Raw genomic sequence first — 13,700 nt, 5'->3', positions numbered from 1 at the left:
AGTCAGATTACCTCAGAGCAGAGTTTCTCAATGTTGGCCCCAAAACCTACGTTTTGGGTCAGATCGTTCTTTGTTATAGGGGTTGTCTGGTGCACTGCAAGATGTTTAGCAACATCCCTGGCAACCCCCCCTCCCAGATGAAACTACCAAAAATGTGTCCAGACATTACCAAACATGCCCTGGGGCAGAACTACCCCACCTTGAGTTAAGAACCATTGCCTTAGATGGTGCTGCCCATTCATGCAATGCAATCACCAGGCCCAGCACCAGGCACAGAGAACACAATCCCAAATAAACTAGAGACCCTGCCTCACGAGGGGGATGACGGACTGAGCAATGAGTGGTTGGTACAATGTGGGTGGAGATACGTGCTTCAGCAAATCAGAGTGGTGGCAGCACTAAAATTGTAATTTTGCTGGAGTCCGGGGTTGCAGAGGTAAAGTCTCTGGAGCCGGATTGTTCATTCATTATTGATGATGGCAATTAACAGTGACCAGGTACTTTTATTGGGTCCTTAACTCTATGGTAGGCATGGTGCTAAAAGGCTTTATATCTGACCTCATTTAAACATCACTAAAACTATTTAAAGTGAAGAGTCATTACTATCACCATTTTCCAGATGAGGAAACTGAAGCTGTAAGACTCTAAGTCTTAAGTGAGTAGGTAAATCACGGAGCCAGAAATGATCCAAGAGCCCAGGTTGTTTTGACACTAATTATAATACCTGGAGGATGTGCCAAAAATTTGGCAAGCAGGGATGGGGACTTTAAGCTATCCTTATGAAGGGTACCACTGGACAACACTGTAGCTGAAACTAATTTAAAATAAATTCTTTTTAAGTTGGCATTATGGTACGTAAGTGCCCACCTGCCTAATGCAGAATATTATTCTCCAGTATTACAGGTTGAACTCAGTCGTAATTTTTTTTAAAGCATCAAGGTTACAGTATAATTAGGAACCAGCTGCAATTGTAATTACAGCTCCCAATATAATTTGTTACATATTAGCAAGTGTCAAATTACTACTGCTCCTTAAATGAATAAAAACTGATTGTGCTGTTCTGAAGACTGGGATGTATGTTCCTGATGGGGAACAAAGGAATATAAAAAGTATATGACATATTTATAATGTGCTGAAAGGTTCTACTTAGGAGATCACAAGTTGCTGGAGCCCAGATAATGTCATAGAAAGTTAAAATGGCTTCTGAGAAAGAACAGTTAACTTCATAAATGCAGAGGAAGAGAAAGCAGCAAATCAAATGACAATAGAAAAGTTGCTTCCACTAAATAGTACCTTACCTATTCAAAATTCCGCTGTGCACCAACATCGTCAAACTGAAGAATACTCAAAGACCCAGGAGGAAGCCGAAAGAAAAAGAACAGGAGCCCTCTGCACAGCCAGGCCCCTCATCCTAAAGACTGCACACAATCTCACTCACATGAGCCCTCCTCTGTCTTTCCCATAGTCCCCAGACTTCTGACATTATTCTGAGCAACTTCTCTGTGATTCCAAACGCGCAGCCCACACTGCTACAAAGCTACCGATGTTGCAGGCCTGGCTCTGAGCTTTGCAAACACGAGCACACCGACCCAGGAAACAAATACAATGATGCCCCTTTTTATAAATCAGGAAACTGAGGTACAGAGTCCAAGATTCAACCATTATATTATACTGGCTTTCAGAAGAAAAGAGAGAACACAAGACTGAAAGAGCAAGCAAACCCAGAGATTAAAAGAAAATTAAGACACATCAATCAATTGCAATGCCTGGGCCTTACTTAGATGACAATTTTAAAAACTATTTTAAAAAATTATAAGAAATGGAGAAATGTGTAAAGTGCGTACAGAACAGATATTTGATCATACTGAAGAATCACTGAATTTTTTTTAGGTATAGTATTTTGGTTGTGCATTTTAAAAAATCTCTTTTAGAGATACACACTGATATTTACATACACAATGATAAGATGTTGGGAATTCGCTTGGAAAAATTCAGGGGGATGGAAGGAAGAGAGTGTGGTATGAATGAAATAATACCGGTCATAAACTGATAATTCCTGAAACTGGCTAGATAGGAACATGGGGGTTAATTTTACTTTTCTATTTTTTTGCACATTACGGAAAATTTCCATAATGAGAAGTTTAAAAAATGCTGCAGCTCTTTCAAGACCTAAGTCAAATGCCAATTCCTCCAGGAAGATGTTCCAGATTGTCCAATCAAATTCCCCTCACAGAATGCTACTTGCCCCTATTTTACAGGCCTTGCAATTGGACATTTAAATTTTCACCCTATCACTAACCAGCAATATGACCTCCTGTGTTCTCATTTGTTAGAGAGAGCGGGGAGGAGGGAGGGAAAGGACTGAATGAAAGTGGCGTAAGCTGGGCAGAATCTAGCAGTGCCTTGCTTCCCAGTTACTGGTACCCTTTCCATATTCCTATTCACAGCAGCTGAGCTGATGGAGTCATCAGAGGACAGCTGAGCCCCAAGGGGAGGCTCTCTTGGCTTTCTGAACTAATCGTATTTTCTCTTAAGAATCTAAGCCAACAAGGGTCCAGGCTGAGCTGGCAGCAGGTCATACTGGCTGGTGATGTGGCACTAGTGAAGGTTCATGACCTCCTGGGGTTGAACAACAACAAAAATTAAACTGGTTCCCTACTTTTCATCTTATATCAAAATAACTGAAGATAATTAGTAAATAATTTCAAAAAGAAAAGAGAGACTTATAAAGAGTACTAGAAAAACACAAGTGGTTTCTTACATAATATTAAGTGGGGAAGCCACGTTTAAACATGACAGACAGCCTAGAATCCATAAAGGAATCCATAAATGAAAAGATTATTAAATACATAACATAAACATTTTTAAAAATCAAAAGTGAGTATGAACCAGTTAAACATCAAACAACTACCAAAAAAAAAAAATGTGCAACAGACAGGGCAAAGGGCCAAGGTTCTTAATTTAAAAGTGCTCTTAGAACAAATCAATGTGAAAAGACAAATAATCCAATAGAAAACTGGACAAAGGTCAAGACCAGGCTCTTCTCAAACTGCTGGTGAACACCAAAATAGGGCTAACAAATCTCCAAAAACCACCAAAAAAGAGAACCAGGGGCTGAGCTTCTCCTGGTACTGAGCTGGGAGACAATGGAAAGAAGTAGAACCCTCAAACTCAGAGTCAATATCAACCTGCAATAAAAGAAGTGTGTGAATGCTCACAAGAAATCAAATTAGGGTACAGACGCAACGGGAAGACCATGTGAAGAAACAGGGGGGGGGGGAAGGCCATCTAAGAACTAAAGAGCAAATTCTAAATCTTGTCTCACCTTGCCAACCCTGACAACACCTTGATCTTGGACGTCTAGCCTCTGGATGTGTGAGAAAATACATTTCTGTTGCTGAAGCCACTCTGTCTCTGGTACTTTGTTATGGCAGCCCTGGCAAACCAATGCAGAATCATTAAGTATACACTCATTCAAGTTACACCAGTTAGACATTCTCTTGTTTATTTATTTTACTGTTTCGTTTATTTATTTTGGACCCAGGTTCAAGCACTGCATGTGTTTGTCACATCTCTTTGGAGGTCTTTAGCCTTTTCATTCACAACATTGACATTTTTGAAGTGAGACCAGAGGTCTTACAGAAAGTCCTACTTTCTGGATTTGTCTGATTGTTTCTCTAGGATTAGACTCAGATTCAACATTTTTAGCAAGAATTCTCCAAAAGTCATGCATGTTGTATACTTCCCACTGCACCACATCAGTGGGTTGGCAATGCTAGCTTGTCCCATTTCCTGATGACGTTAAATTGGATCGCAGATTGAGGCAGAGCCCTTCACTGTACAGGTACATTTTCCCCCTCCGTAATTAGTAATTTACAAGGAGGTACTCTGAGACAATGGGAATTCCAACAGTCTTTTACTGAAGAGTTTTAGCATCCATTGAAGATCCTTAATCAATTATTATTTTTACCTACAGGTTGTGAAATGATTTTTTTTTCCTTTTTCTAATTCTATCAAGCCTTCTGCCTTTATTGGTTGGCATTCTTTGGTAAATAAGAGCTTTAGCTCCCACTCTCTGTCTCACTTTGACTTTTGTGGGATGAATACTATTCATTCACCGAATGCTAGTGTTGTGTGGGCTTGTTTTTTTTAATTCAATGTGTTACAGTCTATTTGCAATTGATTTGTTTTTATCATGGTAAAACATACACAAAACTTAACATTTTAACATTTTCAAGTGTACAATTCAGTGGCATTTAGTGTATGTACAATGTTGGACAACCACCAGCACTAATCATTTCATCATTCCAAACAAAGTCTATAGCCACTAATATCCAACTGATTTTAAAAGCCATTATTTTTTGTAATAATTGTGAGACACACTCACTGTAATATGTATATGTACACACATACATGTGTGTGTTTAAAGAATGAAAATCATAATACACAAGAATGACTGTTAATATTAAAATTTAACCAATTCAAATAAACCATTATGCAAAAAGTTGTTGGAATAGAAAGGCAACATCCAAACCCACTGATCAAACATAACATCACAGGAAACAATCAAGAATTACGTGGCCCCTGAAGTAGCACTCAGTACCAACTGCCAAATAACCTGAGAGAGGCACCCAGCACCCCTTATGAAGCATTCAAGCCAAAAACAAAAAACAAAAATTAAAAAACCCTAAACCTGATCAAGCCTCCCGATCTAACTATCACTTGTCAGAAAACACTGGGGACAGAAAAACACCAGGGGGATGCAATCAGCAAAATCCAAATCGTAGGAAAGTAAAGATGACCCAATTCCCTCATCAAATTAACAGCAAGGAAATAAAATAAGAGAGGCAGGAGAACCTACAGATTAACAGGATTTAAAAGGCAGATGCCTTGTGTGGCCTGTGTCTGAATCTTGATTAGAATAAACCAACCATAAAAAGCTATAAATTTAGGACATGGGTTTTAACATCGTGGCAGGTGCTTCAAGGAACGGTGTAATAAAACTAAGACCCCATTCCTAAGAACTAAAGAGAACTAAAAAAATAAAAAACTTAAAAAACCTCCCAAGCAACATAGAGAAATGACAAGAAACACTTCTGTCTCTGAGCTCTAAATTAAACAACAAACAAACAGGCTCCCTTTTACCCTCGGAGATACACTGCTGCCATAGGTTCATGGCAAGGAATGAGAACAGGGGTTCCATTCACAACCACTGTGAAGGATATCAGAAGGGAACCAGCGTGAGGGAATATGGGAGAAGTTAGACAACAGCCAAGACCAAGGAGGCGTTAGCTGGCTAAAGAGATGTTTTATTCTGTAGGCAACATGAAACTACGCTGTGTAACGAGGTAAATTAAAGAAGGCAATGTCATAGGATGGTTACGTGCCTGGACTCTGAACCCAGGCTGCTGGTCTTCAAATCCTAGCTTAGCCACTTCTAAGCTGTGCGCCCTTGGACAAATCATTTAACCTCTCTGTTCGCCAAGACACTTAAACACTGTTCAGATGAGTTTGCCCATCTGTATAATGGAGATAAGAACAGCACTTACATGTCATAGGATTATTGAGAAGATTAAATCCATGTTCAGAGGGCCTCAAACGGTGCCTGACTGTAAGTATTAAATAAATGTAACCTGCTGTTGTTATTGTTATTTCCATAACCTTTCTGAGCCTTAAGTTTCCCTGTCAAATGAAGCTACAATACCTTCCCTCTATGCTGTAGATGATTATAAAGATAAAATAATGAAGTGTGGGTCTTCATGTTATCCGGTTATTTTAATTCCCGTAGACTGTGAGTTCTTGAAAACATGCCCAATAGCTTACTCGTTTTGGTAAGCCCAGTACAGTATGAGCTGGCAGGTGGTTGGTTCAACAACACACCTGAATGCATCTTTTAAAAACTGTTAAGTGTTATCCACGTGAACACAGTACTGCTATGAGCATGGCAGGAAGAGTGAACCTGAGAAGCTGCCTTTGACAGATCTGGACAGAATGGAGAGGGAAGTGAAGAGGACAGACCAAAGGCAAGACCAGCCTGGAAGCTATAACAACGCTGTAGCTAAAAAGTAATGAAGACCTGGACGTAAACGGGAGAGACAGGACACACCGGCTCCAAGGCAGTAGAAGCGTTTACTGGACCCCTATCTCTGTCCTCTTTCAAATTCCTGCGGATGGCCTTTCCTGGCCGTCCACAACAGGTGTTTAATTGAGCTTCTGGAAACTTTAACCAGTAGGAAAGTTAAGTTGCAGGCTGAAAGTGAGGAACGACCAACAAGATGAATTCAATTCTAGGTAAGCATAGTTGGAAATATCTTTGAGGCAGAAAAGTTGAGATTTCCAACAAACAGCTTGGGAGAGCTACCCGGACTAACTGACATGAAGCCATCACCTTTCAGAGGGAAGAGGATCTCGGGCCATCAACATTTCAGGGGGAAGCAGAAGGACAAAAAGAGGCCGCAAAGGAGAATAAGGAATAATGTGAGAGTTAAGAGGCCAACCACGAGAGGGGACATCATGAAAGCTGACGGAAGATGTTACAGGCAGGAAGGGGTGGAACATGGGGTCCCAGGAGGCCAGAAATAAGGAGGGCAGGCCAACAGTTTCAGAACTGGTGACCTTCAGGAGGGAATGTCAAAAAAGAGAAGAGGCACAAGTTCATTTTCAGGAACTTTAAGTATGGGTGGGTAGTTAAGAAATGGAGAAAAGTACAACCCTTGTACAATACTCATACATTCCCTTAAATAATAATTCAGGGATGTGTTCCAAAAATAATACCCTGACCCCAATGCAGAACCAAAATTAATCCTAAAACCCTAAAATTTATACTGGATTTTATCACTAAGTATTTAATTCTGCAAAACGCTGGACTAACTTAGAACCAATTTAAAAGGTGCTGCACCCTTGGCTTAGGAAGGCAGCTACATTTAATTACACAGTAATGAGAGTTCCAGACCAATATTCTTTAAACTTTAATGTGCATACAGTCCCCTGGGGATCTAGTTAAAATGCAGATTCTGATCCGACAGACTCTTTGGCCTGGGCTCAGTCCAAAAACGCTGCAATTCTAACAAGCTGCCCGGTAAACCAATGCTGCTGGTCCATGGACCAAAACTCCCAATAGCAAAGCTCCAGGAAGACCACTCCGAGAATCTGGCTAAGCAGCCACACTGGCTAGCCATTATGGTGAACAGTGAATGGATCAGATGCTTAAGAAAAGCACACTCTGTTTTGTTCAGGTAAGTCAAATAATGTCTATGTCCCCTAGTTTTCAGTTAGGTAATGTCCCACAGCCCGCAAAGACATCTCTCGGCCATCCTATAGCACTAACTCCCCAAGTGTTTGCACACGTTTTATTGCATCTGCTCATGACACACGTCACAGACAGTCCCTGCTTTCCACAGGGTGATACTAAGCACCCAGAGAAGTTAGACTTGCCCACGCTGTCACCATCAGTGGAAGCAGCGGGCATATAACCCACTCCTGCCTGGCCAGCTCCTCACTAAACCAGAGCTAGGGACTTAAAAATACACGAACAAAATGTTCTTTGCAGCCTCTTTCCACTTAAGAAATCAGTTCTGAGCTCCTCTGCAGCTCAACCTACCACTGTGACCAGACTCAGACATATGAGAATCACGAGTCTAACTGGGAAAAACTTCTAAACAGGCATCTGGGGCTACAAGCCTATTCAAATCAGGCTTATGATGGGGTTCAGAATCCCTGCACCAAACGCAGCACCTTGGCATATGGAATGTCTGAGGCCGAAGGAGTCTGAGAAAACAGTAGAAGCAAGAAGGTCACTCTGACCTCCTCCCCCACAATCCTCTTTCCTAAAATCAGTCATGTATCTCCCATGTGAAGGGTACCCTCCCTGTACCAGGAGAAGGAAAGACATTCTTATCACGAGAGATGGGGAATGGGGACCCAGACAGCTGTACAAACAAACCTCGTTAAACTAACCCTTGTCTTCTAGTTACTTCTTCATCATTTACTACTCCTGGCCCAAACCCCTTCGTCTCAATTCTTTACATGTCCACTATTTCTCTGTCTAAAAGGAATAAAAGTTTCCTGCCCTGGTCACTTCTCTGGGTCTTCATTCTCTTGTGAAGACTGCCATATACAGGTAAAAAGTCCATAAAATTTGTATGCTTTTCTCCTGTCAATATGTTTTTGTCAATTTAATTTTCAGATCCAGCCAGGGACCCCTAGGAGAGTCCAGAAAAACTTTTTCCTCCCCTACACTTACTTATACAATTTTCTTACAAACTGTACTGTACAAGTCTTATGCAACAGACATTTTACCATAGAACAGTAAGTGTATCTTGAAATATCTGACTCTTGTATCAAGTCAACAATTTTCATGGATAACATGTGGAAACTGTGACTACATGTGGAAATCAAGACAAAGCTACCAGCCTAATAACAGTCATTAAATAGAGTGGTTTATTTAGGTTAAATTACTAAGAATTTCAACACTGCCAACTCTGCTATGTTGTCAGCACCTAAAGTCAAAAGGAACCATCCAGGCTTATTTTCACTCACGCAACTGCACAGCAAATTTCCAAAGGAAATGGTTGAGTATGAGTACTCTATTCTTGTAAACGTTTCCAATCAACAAACCAGACCACCACGCTACAAATCAACCACTGGGAATAATTCTGAGGTAACAGACCAGAGCCACCATTAATTAGGCCGATTTAACCCAACAAGACAGTCCGGTTAAACAGGCCACGAAAACAGAGCGAGCTCAGTTGTTGTTAAAGACATCATTGCTAAGGGAATTCTATCACTGCGGCGAGGGCACAGCCCCCTTAATCCCCAGGAAAACCAACACGCATCTGCAGAGTCACACATTCCTCTGCTCCAAGACCCACCCGAAGGCATCCTGGCAGGAAGGATGGGTGTTTACAAAGCAGCAAATGCTGAGGGTAGGAAGAAACCATGGTCGTAGGCCTTATCCTCACAGAGAGTGGAAAACACAGGGTGGAATGACTCCATTTAAGAACCAAACAAAAGCAGAGGCTACGCTAGGACAAAAGGTCAAAGCAGCAGAAGGAATCAGAGCCCCTCCAGCAGTCTCATGAAGAACTCCATATCCAAACAGACCTGTGCCCTACCTTATATGTTGACTTTCAACCCTTCCCACCACACCCACCCCACAGTTCCCTATTGGCTGACCAACACCTGTAAGGTGTGTGGCCTAACTGGAGAACACCCACAGCACAGGGGCTCCAAACTAGGTCGGCCAGGGCAAAGGCTGCCAGACCAAGGTCACTCTGCAACATGTCTCTGCCTTTCACTTGCTGTTTCTTATCACTGGAATGGGTCTTCCCTCTTTCCCCCAACCACTCCTGCCGAAATACCACCTCCTACCCCCACAGAAAAGGTCTTCTTCCCTGATGCTCCTATAGCCCTTATTATGGCACTAACCCTACTTAGGGAATTTCCATGAGAGGAGTCAGCCTGTAGTATGGTTGTGGTTTTCCTGAAGGCCCAAACAGAGACTAATTCATTTTCATATCTCAGTTTAGCCACATTTGGAACATTAGAAAGAACACAATACGATCATGGCAACAACTCACCCAAGAATGGAGTATCAATACTAAGTATACTAGTCCTACAGACCAAATTTTCATTATTATTAATGCTTTAATTTGTCTCCAAATTTCTTTCTTTTAGTTCCAGGCTAATTTTACACAAATTATTGGTCCATGTCCAGTTTTGTATTTGAACATCTCTCATGCCTGAACTTGAGTGAGCATTCTCTAACTTTTAGCAGTTTCATTTAGTTTCACTTCATCATCATTAATATACAAACTCAACCAATGACCAAGAAGGAATGTTCGCTACAACCAAATGGGGGTGAAGGGGAAGGAGAGGTTTTCCCCTCTATTACTACTTTTTAAAAATACATTTTTTGTGGAGTTGCATGAAATATAATTTTAAAGACTCATCTGCATTTTAATACATGTGGGGCAGTGCTTGGAAGTTTTTAAAAGAAATCCTGAAAACAACACAAATAGTACAGGCAGACCACTTACCATTTACCATATAGCAAGGGAACCCATAAGGATTATTCTTATAAAAGTAGGCAGAACAAGAAAATGGAAGCTTTTTTAGTTTGTCTCAAAATACTAAGAGTTAGATCAATGTTACATCGTGAAAAAATGAATACCTTTTGCATTGTTATGCAGAAGCCTTCATGCAGAAATCAAAATAAAAGCAGGCCAAAGACGAGATTCTTGGCCTTCCTATTTGAACTACTTAAAGGATGAGGGACATGAACAATTCATTACATTTGGAAAAAAAAAAGACCAAGGAAACTCAGAATAAAGAGATCAAGAAACTGCTAGGTATGGCTAAGTTCATCCAGAAAATATCAATTCTGCCTAATTAAATACTCAAATAAGTCATCACAGTGAGTGCTGGAATTCACCTATAATTGTTGAGTTTCAGACTCTTGGCCCAACCTCAGAGACATTCCATTTATGTGGGCTCTCTCCTAGGCATGCTCTTCATGTTTTAAGAGGGGATGTCAATCCTACTTCTAAATGAGACTGTCCAGCCTATAGCTCTGTGTTCAACCCAGCAACATGGAATAACTGCATTCCAGGAAAAAGCAAAGAGCACAGCCTTTTACTTGGGCTGCCCAGCACTAACCAGTAGCCGACACAATCACCCTGCAAGGATAGTGTTCAAAGGCAACTAAATAAGAGACTTTCTTGGACTAAGGTAGACCAGCACAGCTCATTTTGGGAACTTTTAAGACTACATTTTTTACTGCACTTCCCTGAAGCTACAATGAGCGACACTATAAGAAATGGCCTTATGGAAACCACAGACATATATTTGCGGTCATGAGCTAGTTTTGAATGCAGTTCACTCACCGCATAAAAAGGACATGGGGAGAAACTACCCTCCGTACAAGGAGACCTCTCTCTCAAGTAACTGACCTCACTGATCATTTCCTCTTTACTTTGGCTGCTAGAAAATTCAGTCACCTCTAGCAAGTACATCCTTGTTTTCCACTAACTTTAGTCCTGGCTGTGTCTTACTTTGCCTTTATCCTGTTTTTCTCATCTGCTCTGACTTGATGTTGATGTCTTGTTGGACTGTAAATATATGTATGTATATATGACATGAGCCATCAGAAATCCTGAAAAGAGGCAAGGCAAAAATGAATAAATAAACAAAAACACAAGTTTCCTAAGAGCAAAAATGAAATGTTTCATTTTCCCTCTCATACTTGGCTAAAATTCAACTGCACTTATTGCCATGATGTGACAGCTGCATAAAGATACAACCAAAAAGTTAAATGTTTCCATGTCACTTATTGACTTCATACTAGTTAATGATCCTTTTCTTATACTACACTTATATGCACATTCTTCAAATTAGGTTCCTCAATATTTTTATCTCCAAATTAAGTAAAATTATTTAAATCATCTGCAGATATAAAAATAAATGAATAAATAAATAAAGTACGGGAATCTACTTTCACCTACTCTGCTGGAAGAAGTCACCCAGAGGGAACACATTCATATGAAAGCCTTGTACTCTGACTGCATATAAATTTAATGCAAAGAAAAGGTCAAGGGCTACTGAGTTTGAAAGGGTTAACGTAGTTTCCAAAAATGAATACCAGGGATCCTCAAAGAATCAGCCTAAAATAGTTATCTATGCCCATATGTTCACACACGCACATAAATACACTCATGCATACACCCAAGACCACACTCCTGAGGATGCAACTCAAGAGTAATTACAGAAAAGAAAAAGGCCACATAGGCCACATAGTCTAGGAACATGAAGAAGTCTGCAGATTTGGGGAGCCTGGAGAAACTTAAGTCATAGAACAGCATTTAAATATATTTGTCTGCTTACAATTTCCATTGCAAATGTGATTAGTTTGCTTGAATAAATAGGAATATGATGTGTTGGCCATGTTTTCCTCTTGAGGGTTATCACAGAGTTTTGATTAAGGACAAATGTTTGAAATGTTGGGTATATTTAAGTTCACTGCACTTAAAATGAACTAAGAAGTTGTATAGGCTTGATTAAAGGGCTGCCTTCGTGAACTTAAAATTAAAAGCAATAAATTCCAATGATTCAAGTGATTGGGACTAAATATGGTATTCTGTCAGAAAAGTTGAAATGGGAGTCCAAAGAGGCTGAAATGGTGTCCAGGTTTCAAGAAACGGTGAAAGAGGAAAGGTCAAGCTGTCGGAGTTGCCTTTCCTCTGGGTTAGTGAATGATTCACATTACGCAGAATTCCTTTTAAGTAAAACTTCACAAGAGTTACAAGCTCCCAAGACAATCTGTTTTGTCATTTCTAAAAAGAAGCCTCTCAAACGCTCAGAGGCCAGTACGTAAGTGTTGTCAGATGGGGAGAGGGGGTTGAAGGATGAGAAGTGAGGGCGGGATGAGGGTCCTCTTGAGTTTTTATACACGCGCGCGCAGGCCAACTACTCCGAACAGTCTCCAAAACGGAAGTCAAGGTGACTTCCCCACCCGCGGGAGGGCGGAGCCTTTGAAACCTAATAGGTTCGGGCTTCAGGCCGGGCTCTGCCGCCGGGAAGCAGCCCGAGTCAACAACAACCAGGGTAGAAGCAGGTGCGCTCTAGGGTGGCGGAGGGGCCCAGATGAACCCGGGCCCTCCCCCGCCCCGGGCCCACCGGGTTTCCCCAAGCCGACCTTGGCTCAGCCCGCAGGACGCCAACCAGGCACCGACTCCCCTCCCGGGCCAAGTGGGAGGGTTCAGCCGGCAAAGTTTCTACCGCAAGGTCGGGCCTCCGTCCCCGCACGGGCCACATGTGCTGCCCGGGAGGAGCGGTCACCTCCCTGCTCCCGCAAGGTGAAACAGCTGCCCCGGGCCCCTGTTTGTTTTCCACGTTGCATCAACTCGGCACGTGAACGCCGGAGGCTCCCGAGCCGCGGGGCCCCGGCCGGCCGGCACGCTCCCCGGGGCAACGGGCCGACGCTTACCTTGGCGGCCGCCATGCTTCGCCCCGGGTGCGGGCGGCTGCAGGACCCTCTTGGCGGCTAGCTGGCACTGTGGGCCCCGGCGGCTCACTTCCCGTCCCGGCGGCAGTGGGGGTGACGATACAGCCCGGCAGCGTGCGCGCCCGGCCTGCCTCCCCACGCCCTCCCGCCGGCGCGGGTCATGCGGGCGCCGCCAGCCCATTGGCTGCGCCCGGCCCGGGCCGCCCGGGCGCGCGTGATCCGACGGCCTCTGCCCTGCGGCCGGGGCGGGCCCGGGTCCGGGGGCGGTGGACGGGGCGCGCGCACGTGACCCGGGCTGCGCTGTCCAGCGGCGGCCTACCTGGGTGCCCAGGGCCCGGGACGCCCAGGCGGGGCGCGAGCTGGCGTCCTGGGGGTAGGTGACCTGACGAGGCAAGCTGCCGACTGCGACCGGAGCCGGCCGTACCAGGGGCTCCTCCAGGGCGGGTGAGACCCGCATGGAGGGGCACGCAGCTTGACGAAGTGGAGAACTCCACTAGGTCCACTGTTCAGCCAGATTTTCCTTGTCGGTTCGATTTCGAAGGGGCTCCACTCTGCACCATCCTAGAATGTGTCCAAAGGCATTGGCCGAAAGGAAGATAGCAAAGTAATATCGCTGGCAAATTACTTTGAGGCCAAATCTGTAAACTCTAAGTACCAAACAGGTATATATAGTGCAGAACATAGTATTTGTGAGGCTACT

The 13,700-nt window shown here is 43.1% G+C and overlaps 1 protein-coding gene across 1 annotated transcript in view; it reads right to left on the bottom strand.

Moving 5' to 3' along the window:
- SLC25A13 (solute carrier family 25 member 13) overlaps positions 1-13,144 on the bottom strand; it is a 176,289-nt gene extending 163,145 nt beyond the window's left edge. Inside the window, exon 1 of the mRNA XM_040644255.1 lies at positions 12,983-13,144. Within this exon, the coding sequence (XP_040500189.1) occupies positions 12,983-12,997 (15 nt within the window). The 5' untranslated portion in view covers positions 12,998-13,144. The remainder of the gene's footprint in view (positions 1-12,982) is intronic.
- Between the last annotated feature and the right edge of the window lie 556 nt (positions 13,145-13,700).

The sequence above is a fragment of the Ursus maritimus genome, unplaced genomic scaffold, assembly GCF_017311325.1.
Source record: "Ursus maritimus isolate PB19 unplaced genomic scaffold, ASM1731132v1 scaffold_3, whole genome shotgun sequence".
Taxonomy (NCBI): Eukaryota; Metazoa; Chordata; class Mammalia; order Carnivora; family Ursidae; genus Ursus; species Ursus maritimus.
The sequence above is the reverse complement of the archived record's forward strand: the minus strand, read 5'-3'. Positions and strand labels throughout refer to the sequence as shown.